At 42.7% G+C, this 19428-nt stretch overlaps 1 protein-coding gene across 1 annotated transcript in view; it reads left to right on the forward strand.

Annotated features, from left to right (window-relative positions):
• LOC125486121 (multidrug and toxin extrusion protein 2-like) overlaps positions 1-13134 on the forward strand; it is a 36260-nt gene extending 23126 nt beyond the window's left edge. The window contains 6 exon segments of the mRNA XM_048612341.1: positions 6124-6199; positions 6309-6378; positions 9688-9820; positions 10368-10405; positions 10742-10808; positions 12896-13134. Of these exon segments, the coding sequence (XP_048468298.1) occupies positions 6124-6199; positions 6309-6378; positions 9688-9820; positions 10368-10405; positions 10742-10808; positions 12896-13134 (623 nt within the window).
• Positions 13135-19428: the final 6294 nt, after the last annotated feature.

The raw sequence follows: 19428 nt of genomic DNA on the forward strand, positions 1-19428 counted from the left end.
GTAGAGCTGGATGAACACAGCAGGCCAAGCAGCATCAGAGAACCAGGGAAGCTGATGTTTCGGGCCTAGACCCTTCTTCAGAAAATGACCTTTGAAGGGTCTAGGCCCGAAACGTCAGCTTTCCTGCTCCTCTGATGCTGCATGGGCTGCTGTGTTCATCCAGCTCTACACCTTGTTATCTCAGATTCTCCAGCGTCTGCAGTTCCTACTATCTCCCAAACTATCTCAACTCTTTCCATAGCTGAAACACTCCAGCCCAAGGTGACATCCTGTTGAATCTCCTCTGCACCCTCTCAAGTGCAATCGCATCCTTCCTATATTGTGGCGACCACTCCTGCACAAAGTACTCCAGCTCTGGTCTAACTAGCATCTTATACAGCTCCATCATAACCTCAAAGCTTTTGCATTGATTGCCTCAACTAGCAAAGGCAAGTATTCCAAACGCTGCCTTAGCCATTTTGTCTACCTGTCCTGTTGCTTAGGATCTGTGAACCTGCCCATCAAGGTCCCTCTGATCCTCTGTACTTCCTAGGTCCCTACCATTTAACATGTACTCCCTTGCCTTGTTAGTCCTCCCAAAATGCATCGCTTCACACTTTTCAGGATTAAATTCCAATTGCCACTATTCTGTCCATCTGAGCAGCCCATTTATATTGTCCTGTATTCCAAGGCGTTCCTCCTCTCCATTTACCACTCCACCAATTTGCATGTCATCTGTGAACTTACTGATCATACCTCTTACAGTCATGTTTAGCTCATTAATACACACAACAAGCAGCAAAAGACCCAGCATCAAATCCTGAGATACACCACCGGACCCAGGTTTCGAGTCACTGAAACACGCTTCAACCATCACCCTCTGCTTCCTGCCACTGAGCCAGTTTTGCAAAATTGCCCTTGATCCCATACCTGTTGGACTAGTCTCCTGTGCGAGACCTTGTCTAAAGGCTCATTGTGTAAATTACCTCAACTCCACTACTCTTATGTACGCACACAGTCACCATCTTGAAATCTCAACCAAAACTATTTGACATGACCTCCCCCTGATGAAGACAATCCTGACTGTCCTTGATTAATTCTCCAAGTGAATAGGACTGATCAGGTGTACCCTAGAACTCAGTGTGAAGCCAGGGAAATGATTGCTGGGCCCTTTGCTGAGATACTTTCATCATCAGTAGCCTTAGGTGAGGTGTCAGAAGACTGGAGTTGGCTAGCATGGTGCCACTATTGAAGAAATGTAGTAAGGAAAAGCCAGTGAACTATAGACTGGTGAAGCCTTATGTCAGTGGTGGGTAAGTTGTTGGAGGGAATCCTGAGGGATTGGATTTATATGTATTTGGAAAGGCAAGGACCAATTAAGAATAGTCAACATGGCTTTGCGCGTGGAAATCGTGTCTCACTAATTTGATTGAGCTTTTTGAAGATGTAACAAAGTGGATTGATGAGGGCAGAGAGGTGGACATATCTACATGGACTTCATTAAGGCATTCGACAAGGTTCTTCATGGTAGACTGGTTAGCAAGGTTAGATCACACGGAATACAGGGAGAACTAAGCATTTGGATACAGAACTGGCTTGAAGGTAGAAGACAGAGAGTGGTGGTGTGCCACAAGGATCGGTGCTGGGTCCACCGCTTTGGATCATTTATATACTGTAACATAGGAGGCATGGTTAGTAAATTTGCAGAAGACACCAAAATTGGGGGTGTAGTGGACAGTGAAGAAAGTTACCTCGGAGTACAATGGGATCTTGATCAGATGGGCCAATGGGCCGAGGAGTGGCAGATGGAGTTTAATTTAGATAAATGTGAGGTGCTGCATGTTGGAAAGGCAAATCAGGGCAGGACTTATACACTTAATGGCAAGGTCCTGGGGAGTGTTGCTGAAGAAAGAGACCTTGGAGTGCAGGTTCATAGTTCTTTGAAAGTGGAGTTGCAGGTATATAGGACAGTGAAGAAGGCATTTGGCAAGCTTGCCTTTATTGGTCAGTGCATGAGTATAGGAGGTCATTGTGCAGCTGTGCAGGACATTGATTAGGCCACTTTTGGATTACTGTGTATAATTCTGGTCTCCCTGCTATAGGAAGAATGTTGTGAAACTTGAACAAAAACGATGTTGCTGATAAAGATCAGCAGGCCTAGCAGCACCTGTGAGGAAAAATCAGAGTTAACTTTTCAGGTCCAGTGACCCTTCCTCAGAACTTACGGTAGCTAGGAAAATGTCAGTTCCTATGCAGGAGATAGGGTTGGGGAAGGGGGTCAGGAGTAAATGATGAGTGGGGATAGAGCCCAAGAGAGAGAACAGTTGGACAGACGAAGGAGTTGATAACAATCAGGCTTGGAGGGTGAATCGCTGTTAATGGAGACTGTTTGTGACTAACAATAGGTAGTGTGTAATGGCAGGCTATGCGATAACAAGGCCTGGTGTGTGGGGGAGGGAGCTAGGACATGGGAGGGTTTAGGCCCTAAAATTATTGAACTTGATATTGAGTCCGGAGGGCTGCAGGGTCCTCAAGTGGAAAATGAGATGCTGTTCTTCCAGCTTGTGCTGAGCTTCGCTGGAACACTGCAGCAAGCCAGAGACAGAGATGTTGGGCAGGGAACAGGGTGATGTGTTGAAGTGGCAGGCAACGGGAAGCTCAGGGTCTTTTTTGCTGGCAGAATGTAGATGTTCTGCGAAGTGGTCGCCAAATCTATGCTTCGTTTCCCCAATGTAGAGGAGACCACATTGTGAGTAGCAAATGCAGAAGACCAAATTGTGGGAAGTGCAGGTAAAGTGCTGCTTCACCTGGAAGGTATGTTTGGACTCTTGGATACTGAGGAGGGATGAGGTAACTGGGCAGGTTTTGGGAGTGAAGGAAGAGTGGACCAGGATGTCCCGGAGGGAACGGTCCCTGTGGAAGGCGGACAAGGGAGGGGAGGGGAATATGTGTCTGGTGGTGGCATCTCGCTGGAGGTGGCAGAAATGGCATCTGATGATCTTCTGGATGTGGATGCTGGTGGGATGGTAGGGAAGGACAGGGGAAACCATATCGCTGTTGCGGGAGGGAAGAGAAGTGGTGAGGGCGGAAGTGCGGGAGACGGGTCAGATCCGATTGAGAGCTCTGTCAACAATGCTGCTGAGGAAGAAGGTGGACATTTCAGAAATTCCCATATCGAAGTTGGCCTCATCGGAACATATGTGAAGGAGACGGAGGAACTGGGGGAATCGGATGGAGTCTTTACAGGAGTCTTTATTTTCCCTGGAGATTTTCCAGCAATTTCTGTTTTTGTTTCTGATTTACAGCATCTGCAATTCTTTTGATTTTTCTTTAGTGTTGTGAAATTTGAAAGGTTTAAGAAAATATTTACAAGGATGTTACCAGGTTTGGAGGGTTTGAGCTACAGGGTGGGACTGAATAGGTTGGGGCCATTTTCCCTAGAGTGTCAGAGGCTGAGGGGTGACCTTATAGAGGTTTCTAAAATCATGAGGGGCATGGATAGAGTGAATTGCCACAGTCCTTTTCTGAGGGTGGGGGAGTCCAAAACTAGAGGGCATAGGTTTAAAGTGAGAGGGGAAAGATTTAAAAGGGGACCTGAGGGGCAACCTTTTCACACAGAGGGTGGTGCGTGTATGGAATGAGCTGCCAGAGGAAGTGGTGGAGGCTGGTACAGTTACAACATTTAAAAGGCATCTGGATGAGTACATGAATAGGAAGAGTTTAGAGGGATAGGGGCCATATGCTGGCAATTGGGACTAGGTCAGATTAACTTAGGATATCTGGTCGGCATGGAAGAGTGGGACTGAAGAGTCTGTTTCCATGCTGTACAACTCTATGATCCTATGAAGATTAATTTTGACCCTCAGAACATTTTTCGAATGGTTCCATGCAACTGACTGATCTATAGATCCCTGACTTATCCCCTACACCGTTCTTGAATAATGGTACCACACTTTAGCGACCTTTAATCCTCTGACACCCCACGTCTGGCCCCTGCAATGTCTTTCTAAGCCTCTCACACTAGTCTAGGATACCTCTCATCTAAGTCGGGGAATTTATCCAATTTTAAGCTCACTAAAATTGCTAATACCTCCCCCTCTCCTATTGTAGTTTGTTCAAGTATATCACAGTCGTCCTCCCTGATTTCTATACCTATGCCATCCTTCTCTGTAGTGAGTACAGATGCAAAGTACTCGTTAAAACCTCACCTACATCTTCCAATACAGTTTGCCACTTTGTTCCCTAATGGACTCCATTCTTTCCCCGGGTTAGCCTCCTGTCCCTAACAAACATATGAAGGGCTTCAGATTTTCATTTATTTTACCTACCGGTGCTTTCCCATGTCCCTTCTTTGCTTTGTTAATTTCTTTTGGAAGCAACCATGGGATTATAGAATCCCTACAGTTCAGAAACAGGCTATCTGCCCCCCTTGATCCACACCGACCCTCCGAAGACCCACCCCACACCTGTAACCCTGCATTTCCCAAGGCTAACCGACCTAGCCTGCACATCCCTGGATACCATGAGCAATTTAGCACGGCCAATCCACCCTAACCTGCACATTTTCGGACAGTGGGAGGAAACTGGAGCACCCAGAGGAAACTCATGCAGACATGGGGAGAACATGTAAATTTAACTCAGACAGTCACCCAAGAGCAGAATTGAACCTGGGTCCCTGGTTCTGTGAGGTGGCAGTGCTAACCACTGAGCCACCGAGCTGCCCGAGCCCCTAGAACTTTAAATATGCATTTTCAAACTGGTGTTTGAAGCCATCACTACCTACCACTAGCTTCCCTACTTTTTCTTAGCCAATCCTGCCCACAATCATGCACACTGTTGTAGTTCTTCTGGTGCTGGCCTTTCCACAATGGTATTCAAGGTGAAACCCAGGATTCTGACCTGGTCATCATGACAGAGTGATGACCAATGCTCAAGGCAGGATAGTGGTGGAGTTGGATGGCCATTTGCTGGTGATGGTGTCTCTTGTGCACTGTTCCTCTCTGTGGCAGCAGGCACAAGAGGTGGAGATGCTATGGAAATAACTTTGGAAGCTTGCTGCATCCTGTAGATGGTACACATTGCAGTCACAATGCAGAAACAGTGAAGGCGTAGAAAGTTGAGTCTAAATACCAGAAACGAACAAGTATTAGAAGGTGCTGAGTGTTGTTGTAGCTATACCAGGGGAATGGTATGTATTCTATCACACTCTTCATTTGAGTCTTTAGACAACAGAGTTGCTTTGTGAGATCATACTGCCCTGTCTTTGCTCTGTGCTTGTAGCCAAGGTGTTGTGATAGTTGGTCTGGTAAAGTTTCCAGACAATGGTGACTCTGCAGGAGTTTAGTGATGGGATGTTCTTTAGGAGGTTGCCTCTGAGAATGTTATTGCGCTAGTCTTGATGTTAACAGTCCTGGGATCCATTTTCGTCACAAAATCATTGTTCTGGAGCCTGCAGTAAAATCACGGCCATTAACTCTATTAGTGTCTCCACAGAGGCTGCTTGAATTGATGGGCGCTGGTAACATTTTCTGTTTTTGTTTTATATTTTACAAATGAAGTGCTCCAAGGAATGGAGGGATATGGACCAAAGACAGGCAGGAGGCACTAGTTTAATTTGACATCACTTTTGGCACAACATCGTGGGCCGAAGGGCCTATTCCTGTGCTGTACAGTTCTGTGTTCTGTACTTGATGGTCATATGTTTGGTGGTTGATCTGGTCTGAATTATTTGATCTCAACTGAGCTGCCAGTTTGAGTACAGTCTCAACAATTTCTATGCTGTAAGATTCTAGAAGTCTATGACTCTATAATCAAAAACAGAGGGGAAAATTACCACTAGGGCTCTGGTTTTCCAGAGTGATGGTGCGGAAAATGAAACAGGGCAGAAACACGCCTGGTGGCAATGCTGCTTCCACTTCATTCAATTATTTTGATGTCACACTGGCTAGGATCAACTGGGAATTTCCTCGAGTAATTCATGGGTGTAAGGTGAGGAAAGATCGAGTTGTACTCAGACAGGAAATTGACAGGGAGCTGGCTGGTGGAGAGCATGTGTTAGAGAAAGGGGAGGCAGAAAACTGCAATTTTCCTCAAAAGACATTGCCTGAAACTTCAACGTATGAGCGTTCCTCATGTTTTGCACAGGGTGCATCTCCATAGTCATTGCAGTGATACTTGGAGCAACAAAGGATGTGCTGGCTTACATCTTCATCAGTGACAAGTGAGTAACAAAAATTATTTAGATGAAACCAATCAATGCTCATTTGCAATAAAAAAATGGATTCAGGATCATGTGAAAGATCCCTAATATCCCTCCTCCTATTTTCCAGGGAAATTATTCATTTGTTTGCAGGAATGTTCCCGATATCTGCTTCATGTCCTGTAGCTGAATGCTTTGGGGTGAGTATTTCAGTATCTGAGATATTAGTACAGGTTGCATTTTTGTTATTTTCTTTATTTCAATTCTAACGCCATTATTTTCAAATTTTTCTGTAATATCAGCAAATTCTACCTGCTGTGCAGACCTGTTCACAAAATCACAGAATTGTGACGGTGCAGAAAGAGGTCATTTGGCCCATCGCACTCGCACTAGCTCTTCAAACAATCATCATAACCTAGTGCCAATCTCCTGCTTTGTCCACCATATCCTTATTATTTCGATCCAAAGGATTGTCCAGCGCCATCTTGAATTGAGTCTAATGATGACCATGAAACATTGTCAATTGTCGGAAATACCCATCTGGTTTCCTTCAGGAAAGGAAATCTGCCATCCTTACCTGGTCTGGTCTACATGCGACACCAGAGCCACAGCAATGTGGTTGACTCTTAACTGCCATCAGGGCAATTGGGAATAGGCAATTAATGCTGGCCTGGCCAGGGATACCCTTGTCCCTTGAAAGAATACAAGAAAGAATGCCTCAATAGAACCTGCCTCCACAACCTTTCTAGACAGTGCAGTCTAACCCTAACTACTCATTGTGTAAAAAGGTTTTTCTCACGTCACCCTTACTTCTTTTGCCTATCACTTTAAATCAGATTAAATTCTCGTATTGCACTTCATAGTGCCATAATTCCGATCCCCACTGTGTTACAGGTGATGTCAAATCTTACATAGATTGTAACAGCCAATAAATAACATTATTTCAGGAATTGGCCAGTTTTAGATCTACCTTGCGTATGTTGAGAATAGGAGATCCCTGAGGTTCCAAAGTATTCATTGAAGCTGGTTCTGAAACAACTGAGTTGAATAGGGCTAGCTTTGGTGCACTGTCTTCAGCACAATTGGAGACCTTGGGCTGAACCTTTTACTTTCTTTTGGCTGAATCCAAGTGGACTTCATTTGCAACCACCCTCTGTACCCACTGAACCCTGAAATCACATGTTAATGATGCCAACCCTACAATTTTACCCAACCCTTGTGGAGGCCAGGATGGTAGTCTGAGACAACAACCCACCCTCCCATATCTTACCATGTCCTCCAATGCTGATCAGAGCTCCTCCCGTTCACCTTGAGATTCCCTCCATCACCTTTCTTAATCCTCACTACTACGAATGCCTCTTCTTTCTCCCTCAACCCCAGCCATGACTCTCCAACCCTTTTTACCATTGATTCCCCTAAAGTTCCATCCCCCCGCTTGCAAACCCCTGAAATATTGATGAACACCCCAGATCTCTGAATGTTATGGCACCTGAAGTGGTCATCCATGTACTTCTTAAAAGTTGTGAGGGTGGCACGGTGGCTCATTGGTTAGTTCTGCTGGGTTCGATTCTAGCCCTGGGTACCTGTGTGGAATTTGCACATTCTCCCTGTGTCTGCGTGGAGTTCCTCCGGGTGCTCTGGTTTCCTCCCACAGTCCAAAGATGTGCAGATTAGGTGGATTGGCCATGGGAAATTGCCCCTTGTGTGCAGACTAGGTGGGTTAACTGTAAGTAAATGTGAGGTTACAGGGATAGGGTAGGGTGCTCTTCGAAGGGTCGATGCAGACTCAATTGGTCAAAAGGCTTCTATCTGCACTGTAGGTATTCTATGATTCTATGATATGCACCTCAACTACCGTCCCAGGCACGCATCCCAAATTTCCACCACCCTCTCAGTGAAAATCCATAAATTCCCTCTAAACTTCCTGCCTTAAATGATGCCCCCTTGTTATTGATCCTTCAACTAAAGGGAACGGCTGCTCCCTATGCACCCTCATTACATTATGCACCTCAATCAGGTCTCCCCTCAACCTTCCCTGCACAGAAGTTAACAACCCAAGGTTATCCAGCCTCTCTTCATTGCTAAGCTACTCCAGCCCAGGCAGTACCCTGGTGAATCTTGTCTGCATTCCTTCCAGTGCAAACCTCCCGATAGTGACCTGAAGTGCACACAGTGCTCCAGCTGTGGCCTAACCAAAGTTTTATTATTCAGCTCCCACATAACTTCTCTGCTCTTATAATCTCTGCCACAACTGGATAGGCTGTGACTTTTTTCACTGGAGCGTATATGGTTGAGGGGCGACCTCATAGAAGTTTATAAAATTCTGAGGAATATGGATAAGATGGAGAGCAGGTGTCTTTTCCACAGCGTGGGGGATTTCATGACTTGAAGGCATATTTTTAAGGTGTGAGGAGAAAGAATTAAAAAAGACACAAGAGACAATTTTTTTTTTTACTCAGAGAGTGGTTCGTGTGTGGAATGAACTTCCAGAGGAAGTGGTGGATGCAGGTACAGTTTCAACATTTAAAAGACATTTGGATAAGTACATGAATAGGAAAGGTTTGGAGGGATATGGGCCAAATGCAGGCAGGTGGGACTAATTTAGTTTGGGATTGTGGTTGGCATGGACTGGTTGGTCTGAAGGGTCTGTTTCTGTAATGTATGACTCTACGGCTGATAAAGGCAAGTGTCTCACATGGCTTCTTGGTTCTCTGCACTGTCTAGTGTTTATCCTTCGATCATACCTAAAATCTACAATGGAAGATTCTCTCCTTAGTAACATGAGAATAAGTTTGCATTGCTGTTACAAAACCGCAGTAAAAACTGTAAATGACAACGCCAACAGATACACAGATTTGGATAAAAACCGAAAGAACTGCGGATGCTGTAAGTCAGGAACAAAAACAGAAGTTGCTGGAAAAGCTCAGCAGGTCTGGCAGCATTTGTGAAGAAAAAATCAGAGTTAACGTTTCGGGTCCGGTGACCCTTCGTCAGAGAGAGTTCTGAGGAAGGGTCACCGGACCTGAAACGTTAACTCTGATTTTTTCTTCACAAATGCTGCCAGACCTGCTGAGCTTTTGCAGCAACTTCTGTTTTTGACACAGATTTGGATCGTGGCATCATGTTGAGGCCAATCAAACCCTCTAACTTTCCTCATGACTGACTTGTACCCAAACTCCATTCTCCTTTCTTGACAACATACACCTTGCTTCCCTTACAACAACAAAAATCTATCAATCTCTGGAGTGAACGCTCCAATTGTTCTGTCGTATCCATAACCTTTCAGCAGGGATCTAGTCAGGATTATGAGTTGATTTTAATTTTAAAAAAGTAAGTTTATCCTTGTTAACTTTAATACAGCTATGTGAAAAAGTGAGTTGATCATCTGAGTCATTCCCTACACAGCAATACTGATTCTGCCAAACCTGTAATCCATTTTGAATTATTTGATATCTCGTTAGGTTTTGCTCTGCAATCACTGCAGTTAATTCTGTTTATCTATTCTACAGGCTGTGAGTGGTGGAGTATTAAGAGGAGCTGGGAAGCAAAACTTAGAAGTGATTGGTAACCTCATTGGATACTACGTAATTGGGTTTCCCATTGGAATCAGTCTGATGTTTCCTGCCAAACTTGGTGCATTTGGTCGGTGTTAAGGATTTTCTCTTCTCTTTTCTTTCTTATTGACAGTAATAGGTCCACTCATTCTCTGCAATTCCATTCCATTTTGAGATAGAGCGCGTTGTTGGGTAGAAGCTCCCATTCCAGGGGGTGCAGCGTGGCCCTGTGTGATTTTGTTGATGCTCACTCAGTACCATGCTCCCATGGCCATTGTTCATCTTTGACCATAGATGCCGGAATAATGGCAGGAGACAAGCATCATGGCTGAGCTGAGTCAAAATTCCATCCAGGCACATGTCCAACATGGATTGCTAGATATTATTCTGGAGCAGGATGCCTGGCTGAATTCTTCATCTCCCAATCCAGGATACTGAGGTCAAAAGTGACCAGGTAGCACCATGCAGGCTCACACCAGTCATCAGACAAAGGTGAAAGAGATTTGAACACGAACAGAAGTGGAAGGAACACTAGACAACTTTGTCTCCCTGCTCGCTGTACCATTGTTACTTTACAGGTTTTTGGTCTGGATCACTTGTCTCTTCTATTGTACAAATAATATTCTTTCTGACAGTGATTTGCAGAATGAATTGGAAGGAAGCAACTGATGAGGTAAGAACAGTAATAGAGATTATTTATGAAAGCAACTCTTTCTGTAACTTTCTGTTTTCATTCCACCCTCTTTTCTTCCCATGTCGTGCACTGCACACAGTTGTGTGAATGAGGAGTCAGAGAGTATCTTGCTTATTCTCCCACCCAATAGGAAAGTGTAAACTGTTTAATGTAAATTTACGGCCTAGATGATTGATACCATCAACGTTTAAAGTTCACAAGTGCTTGCTTTTGAAAAAAAGACGTGAAAATACAGATCAGAATGTGCGTTATACAGAAAGCGTTACCTCTGCTTTGCATTTCCACTGTTTTAATGTTTTTCTGTTTTTCTTCAAGGCTCTGGTTAATGCAGTTGTGGTTAAAGATGTGGACATCTCAAACAGAACCAAGTACAGATCAACAGGTAAATAGTGCTGACTTTCAATCACTCTCCTGCTAAAAGAAAAAACAGAGTAAGGAATTACATACAGCCATAGAGTCACAGAGCTGTATAGCACAGAAACAGACCCTTCAGTCCAACTCGCCCATGCTGACCAGATATCCCAATTTAATCTAGTCCCATTTGCCAGCATTTGGCCCACATTCCTCTTAACCCTTCCTTTCATATATCCATCCAGATGCCTTATAAATGTTGTACCAGCCTCTGCCACTTCCTCTAGCAGCTCATTCAATACACACATCACCCCTTAGGTCCCTTTTAAACCTTTCCCCTCTCACCTCAAACGCGTGCCCTCTAGTTTTGGACTCCACCACCCCAGAAGAAAGACCTTGACTATTCACTGTATCCATGGCCCTCATGATTTTATAAACCTCTATAAGGCCACCTCTTAGCCTCCGATGGGGAAATTAGCCTCCAGGCAAAATAACCCCAGTCTATTCAACCTCTCCCTTCTGGTCAAACCCTCCAAACCTGGCAACATTCTTGTAAATCTTTTCTGTACCCTTTCAAGTTTTACGACATCCTTCTTATAGCAGGGAGACCAGAATTGCACACAGTACTCCAAAAGTGGCCTAACCAATAAGTATTCATTCAATTACTCTAAGATATAATATCTTTCATTTAATTTCTGTCACAATGAGTAGAAGTCAAAAAGGGGGAAAAAGAGCACTGTATCTATATGTGCCAGAGAATCCACTGCAAAATGTTTTGGTAAGGTGATCCCATAAACTTGTAGACAGTTGTTAGTGAACCACTAACTTTTGCAGTAAGCCAAAGTTGGGAGCGTAAAGGTTATGTTTATCAGCATTGTTATAACAGAACTGATCTCCTGTATGTAGATCATGTGGTATTGGCAATGGGTAGTAACTACAAGCAGAAGATTAATCTGATCACTATCCCCTTGAGAGACCTCACCTTTTTATTTAACTTGATTTTTGACTGTGCACTGAACTGGGAAAAAGGACTGCTTGAGGATGGAATTGCTGTTAACTTTTAAAAAGCAAGTTGCTGAAACTCGATGTGTGTGGTGTTTACACTGTTGCTTTGTCCAAGCAGCATGGGAGACTGTATGTTAATGGCCCAGCTCTTGGGGTCAGTATACAAAGTGAGATTTAGCTGCCGATAGTTTGCTGATTGTTTCTGGAGTTGTAACCAGTTGTGGTTGCCAAAGGCCATCAGCCTGACAACAACAATCTGATTGGTTGTTGGAAAGCTGAACAGCTTGTGGGGATGAAACATAATGGCAGAAGCCTTTGGACTGCTGATAGGCCAGGTGGTGTGTGTTCGTCTCCAGTAAAATACCTAAAGCCTGAAAAAAGCCAATCCATTTTCTCCCACTCGTTGCTGTAAACAGTTGCTTTTAAAGAATATGTGGGACAATTTTATCATTTGTGAACGAATCGTTCTGTGCCTTTTATGAAGAAGCGAAAGAACTGAAGGATTTAGGAAGCCAAAGGAATCCCTTCATCGAATCTTGAGGACTGGTGCTATTGCACTGTTTTCACAGTATTTTTATTTTCTCCATCCTTAGCAGCAATTCTTTTTTGTCTGTTTGTGTCAGTGTTTATGCGTGCTGTTTCAGAAGGAGACTTGAGTTTTAACAAAATAAAAACCGAAAGAACTGTGGATGCTGTAAATCAGGAACAAAAACAAAGTTGCTGGAGAAGCTCAGCAGGTCTGGCAGCATCTGTGAAGGAAAAAACAGAGTTAACGTTTCGGGTCCGGTGACCCTTCTTCTGAGGATCGGTCATACGTCATCAGCTCATAGTTGTTTACCTGGAGTTAGAACCTAATTATTTGTAATAAGTATAAATTCTTGGGAAGTACAGAAAGCTAGTTCATCTTTTCTGTTAACCTGAGTCTACCAGAGGGGTAAATTGGGGCTTTTGCATAGTTTGATAAAACCTTAAACTCCTGTAACAATTTTGGGAATTCTGAGACTTGATTACAGTGTGTGATTCCAGTGAAGCATTAAAATATCCTCCCAAAACAATGAGATCAACTGGTGTCATCATGTACTCACAACGTTTCAATGTGACTTTCCTTTCCAGATGTGGACACAGGAAACAGGGCAATGAATCCAATTCCTGATGTTTGTCAATCGGAAGTACAGACAAAGGAGGACCGGGTGATGGATACGTCTTCCATTGTGGACACTGGAGTTACCACAGTCAGAGAAATCCTGTCCACAAAACAACTGATCATTCGCCGTGGCCTAGCCTTCCTCTCAGGCCACCTGAACCTGGCCATTGGGCTGATGATACATTTCATTCTTGCAAAGGATACGTAGATCCCAGTGACCAATGGAGAGACAGAGCACAGTTACTCACCGCAACAGGAATAGTGAGAGTGTGACCAAAGGACAACAGAATCCAAAGTTCAAACAAAATCTGTTATGACTGACGAACTCCAATCAACTGCCAGAAAAATGAGAATTATTATTAACAATGTTCAATTATTGACACGTTTGCAAATGAAATGTTACTATTTATAAAATGTGGAATTTCTTATTGTAATGGAAAGATTTGACATTCAACAATTATAATGTTTCTTTTTCAAAGCCAATAACGTTGTTTAATGGCAATTTAAATTCAGTAATGTTTCATTATATCAGACTCAATGATTTTACAGTGAGACACCAAAATGAATTCTCTTCTGTTCAATTATATCCTGTTTAGATTAGAGATTGTGGAAAGGAAGGTCTTTTACAGTGCACCCTCCAGAGAAATGCTGGATCGCTATCAGTTTTCTGTGTTTCCTTGCAGAAGTGCAGATTCCAAAATCAAATGACAACAGCAGGGGCTGACAGTTTCACCATTGTAACAAGTGCAAAATCTGACTGAATACATTTGCATGATTGAGGATTAGTCCATGGAGAGTCAGAGACTGGGAAGAAATGTTTCATTTTCATTGTAGGAGGGATAAGGTTTGTCATGAGCTGTGTTAGTTATTTCCAATCTGTATCAATGACTTATAAAATGTAACTTATTTGTCATTGCAGTTGGTAAAAAATTAGTAACTGGTAACCTGACAGAACATGGGAGGTTTAATTGTGCTATGGTCCCAGGCTGACGGTAATACAGCACAAGTCAGATTCCAGAGTGTGAACGGGCTAGAATGATCATAAGTTTTAGTTTCTTTATGTTTGCCATGGGGAGCATATTCACAAGAGGCTGTCAATGTACTTTAACAAAAAAGAACTACACAAATGAACAGCATGAATAATATTACATTACCAAGAACTTCTGGAACAATCTCTACAGAAAGATTCATTCTGAACATCTCTGCAATATCATTAGAAACACTTAAGCCTCCGTGAGGTTCCATCCCAATCTCCACAGTATAGTTCAGTTGGCACGAGCCATTTTAGCAAAGTGATGAATGTTCCCTCGTTGGTTTTATTTTCTTTGGTTTACATCTCTCCCTAAGAGCTTTAAAGTAAAGTGAAAACTTAGCTCACTTTTTTTCTTAAAATGGGTTGGACTGGCATGCCACATAACTGCATCAAAGTGAAGTTTAGTCTATCCTTGCCCAATTTGTGCCTGGAAACCTGCGTCCATTAGGGGTTCTAGAGGGATCAGGATCGGGGCCCTTGCTGATTGTGATACGTATAAGCAATTTAGATTCAAATGTAGGAACATTGATCAGTAAGTTTGGACTGGAGGGCAGGTCTTATGATGAACGGTTGAAGGAGCTAGGGCATTTTTCATTGGAGCAAAGAACGATGAGAAGTGACTTGATAGAGGTTTACAAGATGATGAGAGGCATAGATAGAGTGGATTGTCAGAGACTTTTTCCCAGGGCAGAAATGACTATTACAAGGGGGCATAATTTTAATTGTTAGAGGTAGGTTCTTCACACAGAGAGTGGTGGGCGTGTGGAACCCGCTGCCAGCAGTGGTAGTGGAGTCAGATACTTTAGAGACTTTTAAGCGACTGTTGGATAGGCACATGGAGGATAGTAAAATGTAGGGTATGCAGGGTAGATTGATCTTAGTAGGATAATAGGTCGGCACAACATCGTGGGCTGAAGGGCCTGTACTGTGCTGTACTGTTCTATGTTCTATGTTCTATGAATACATGGGAAGCTGTATGACTAAGGATCAGAGGGTGTGCATGTACACAAGTCCCTTAAGGACAGGTTGATAAAGTAGTTAAAAAGGCATATTGAATACTTGGCTTTACTAGCTAAGGCATAGAATTTAGGAGCAGGAAGATTATGCTAGAACTGCACAAAATATTGATTAGGCCATAGTTCGAGATTTATGCGCAATTCTGGAATTCACATTATAGGAAGAATGTGATAGCACTAGAGAGGGTGCAGCAGAGATTTACCAGGATGTTCCCCTGGGTTGGATAGTTTCAGTTATGAAGAGAGATTAGGACAGACTGGAGCTCTTTCCTTGGAGCAGAGGAAACTGAAGGGGTATTGAGGTGTATAAAATGATGAGGGGCAAAGATAGGGTAGAAAGGAAGAAACTTGCCCCATTGGTGGTGGGATCACTGACTGGGGGCATAGATTTAAGGAAAGAGGAAGGAGGTTTAGAGGAGATCTGAGGAGATGTTTTTCACCCAGAGTTTGGTGGGAATCTGGAACTCACTGCCTGTATGGATGGCAGACGCAGAAACCTTCAGAACATTTAAAAAGAATATTTAGATGTGCACTTACAATGCCAAGGGATGCCAGGATAGGGCCAAGTGCTGAAAAATAGGATTAGAATAAATAGGTGATCATTTTTGACTGGCATAGACTTGATAAGCCAAAGGGCCATAAATCTCTGTGACACTAGGCCACTTCTGGGTTCAGACTGGTCAAATCCATTTTATTACAATTAAGGTGGGAAGCATGGACAATTTCCACATCACCAATTCGGGGGTGCGACCAATTTAAAAAAATTTCCTCTCCCAAGTTTTACAATGTTCACCAATAATGAGGTGAAGGTGAATCAACAGCAGATTGTTAAAACCATCCTCTATAAAGATGGTCTAAAAGTAGGCAGAGAGATGGGATAACACACTGGAGTGAGGGTGCCGGGAGCAATCCTGCAAAACTTACCAAAAAAAGTACAAAGGCGGTGGCCTTATGTAAAGTATTTCACAAACTCAATTTGCAAAGGGCCAGTTGCCAATGTTTGTTGCAAATTGAGTCAGGCTCATATGGTGGCTGTTGTTTTGACATGAGCGGTGTGAGGTTTTTGACTAAAAGCCCCTTTCTGATGACAGTCATGAAAAAAGACAGCTTCAGGTTAGGTTCAAACAAACGACAGTTTCGAGAAATTTGAACGTATTTATGTTATAGGGTAGTGCATGGTTATTGTTAGATTCTTCATTCCAGATATTTATCGAATTCAAATTCCACCATCTGCCATAGCAGGATTTGAATCCAGAATGTTATCTGGGTCTCTGGATTAATAGTCCAGCAAATATACCACTAGGCCATTACCTCCCCCAGACATGGTTGCCTGCATATCCTCTGCTGGTAAGTGGTTTTTGGATATATTCTTGTCTAGGTCACAGGAGAACCGTCATTGAATTAATTTATTTGTGTGAAAAAGCAAGCCTTTCTTTTTTCCCTTGTGATCCTTTGTGAAAGCTCATGAATATTAACATCCATGCTATTCCATTTAGCCAAGCATTGATTTCCTTATAAGGTGTAATTAATCCAAATGAGTTGACCCAGACCCCATTTGCAAACCATACAGGGTCTTCCAGATCAACTTATGGTTTTGTAAACTTTCACCCATTTAACTCTAATGACTGAACTCACATCCAAATGCATCACTGTCAATGAAACACTAGACATTTATACTTTGTGTCACCTAAAAATACATCACATTCCCACATATTTCATAGTAAATGAGTGCCCTGAGGCCAAACACCTCATGAGCATTCAAAGCCTTTTTTATAGGGCAGCACAGCGGTTAGCACTGCTGCCTCACAGTGTGAGGGACCTGGGTTCAATTTCAGCCTCGGGTGAGTGTCTGTGTGGGTCTCTTCCTGTTTCCCCCCACAGTCCACAGTTGTGCAGTTTAAGTAGATTAGCCCTGGTTATGTGAGGTTACAAGGATAAAGTAGATAGATACATAGGTTACAGGGATGCTCTTCAGAGGCTCAGTATGGACATGATAGGATGAATGGCCTGCTTCCAGGCTGTAGGGATTCTATGGTCATCACTGTCAGGAGCTGTTGTTATTTTATTGGGGGAAATCAGGAAACCATCAAAGGCATGAAAAACAAGAACATTGATAGGGTCAGAATGATCTGGATCTGGGGGAATCGCAGTGTAGCCTATGATCTCTGCAATAGAATATTACATGTATAATTACATGTACTGCATTATTAAATTGGAACATTGGAATTATATTATTTGAAAGTTCTACGCCTAACAGACAACTTGGGAACAAGTAGATCATTTGATTCCCTGAGCCTTCTTCACGAAGAATCAACCTCTAATTAAAAGCCACTAATATCTTGGTTTATAATTATATCGTTTCCAGGCATTCCTTTCTTGATCTTTTTGACATTGATTTCTCACTGAACATTTATGAATTGCTCATTTCCACAGTTGAGTTTATGGGAGATTTCTGTGTGCAAATTGGAGGCTGTGTTTCCTATGACGAGTTTACATCGAGTAGTCCTCCCACGCATCAGCTGTGAGGTGCTAACCACTGAGCTACCGTGTTGCCCCATATCTTCAAATGTTTTTTTTCTCATTTTGGCTCACCCAGCAAATTTGGTGTTATTACCAACAACGTTTAACTAATATGTGATTATTTATGTGTAGCAACCTGCAAAACATTAAACCCAAACATCAGATATGCAGGTCCTGCAGATCCTACAAAAAAAAGGGTTCGTGACCCGATGCCTACTTGTAGATGTAGATCTAAGATTTTAACCATAGATTACACCGGAAGGGTGGGCATTGGAAGAGTAACTGCTTGGAATGGTTGGTGGGATACAGGTATGGTGGAGGGATATCCAAATGAGTGAAGACAAGTGATCAGTTTACTTCTTCCTTGTAGTGAAGGATTGGAAAAATAAAGGGTTCAAGTAGACCCTGACAATTTTGCCCGCACTTGGGAACCTGTGACAAGTTGGTCCTGAGTGAAATAAGGGGATACATAACCATCAACCTCTGGCAGGAAGTGAGAAGTATTTCCAGACTTGCTGGGCCAGTAGTAAGTTTACACCCGTTCAATATTCCAGTATATCCTTGCTACCCTCTACTGGAAAATACTTCACTCTCTACCAAATTCATTTATCGCCTCTCCATCAATTAACACTATTGTACAATTCCTTTTATGTCGTCTGTATTTATAAACCTCTTCCATTTAAACCTTTTCGGTCATAAACATATTTATTGAATTTCTGTCACTTACTTTATTTGCACTGTATGTTTTTTTGAAACACACTCAGAAAGCACCACATCAATAACGTGGGCCTGCTAATGTATCCTACAACTCTCTCCCTTAAGGGTGAAAAGGTCCTGCTCGACTTTGTTTTATTATATTAAAGACTGTAATTCCTCATTCATGTACAGGCGTTCACCATGTTATGAATGGGATCCATGCTTGAGTACCTTCATAAGTTACTTAGATTCATAGTGTTATAGAGTTGTACAGTATGGAAACAGACCCTCGGTCCAACTCGTCCATGCTGACCAGATATCCTAAATAAATCTAGTCCCATTTGCCAACATTTGGCCCATATCCCTGTATGCCTTTCCTATTCATATGCCCATCCAGATGCCTTTTAAACGTTGCAGTTATAACAGCCTCCACCACTTCCTCTGGCAGCTCATTCCATATACATGTCACACTCTGTGTGAAAGAGTTGCTCCTCAGGTCCCTTTTAAATCTTTCCCCTTTCGCTTTAAACCAATGCCCTCTAGTTTTGGACTCCCCTACCCTCGGAAAAGGACTGTGGCAATTCACACTACCCATACCCTTCATGATTTTATAAACCTCTATAAGGTCACCCCTCAGCCTCTGACACTCCAGGGAAAATGGCCCCAGCTATTCAGTCCCACCCTATAGTTCAATCCCTCCAAACCTGGCAACATCCTTGTAGATCTTTTCTGCACCCTTTCAAGTTTCACAACACCTTTCCTATAGCAGGGAGATCAGAATTAAACGCAATATTCTAAAAGGGGCCTCATACGCAATTTGAAACAAAATACACTGCAGTATAAAATATCCGTTCGTAACTACATGCGAAAGTTCACATGTCAGATCCTTAAAGTTAATAATGATATGCAATCTTGTCTGTAAGTACAAGTGTTTGTAAATCAGACATTCACAATTCAGAGATCATTTGTACCCTGATGTTTGAAACCTTTACCACAGCAGATCAACTTGCCCACTTCCCTGCATAAACCAGTGCAGACATGATGGGCTGAATAGCCTCCTTTTGCACTGTTAAAATTCTGTAATAATCTGGAAAATCACAATTAAATTATCAGAAAATTACAACATACTATAGGAAAAAAATTTAAAAAAATTAAATCTGAATTGAATTAGCTTTATTGCCACATGTACTCATTTGAGTACAGTGAAAAGTTTATACGTTGCCACTTACATCGCCAT

This window comes from Rhincodon typus, chromosome 26, assembly GCF_021869965.1.
Source record: "Rhincodon typus isolate 14 chromosome 26, sRhiTyp1.1, whole genome shotgun sequence".
NCBI lineage: Eukaryota > Metazoa > Chordata > Chondrichthyes > Orectolobiformes > Rhincodontidae > Rhincodon > Rhincodon typus.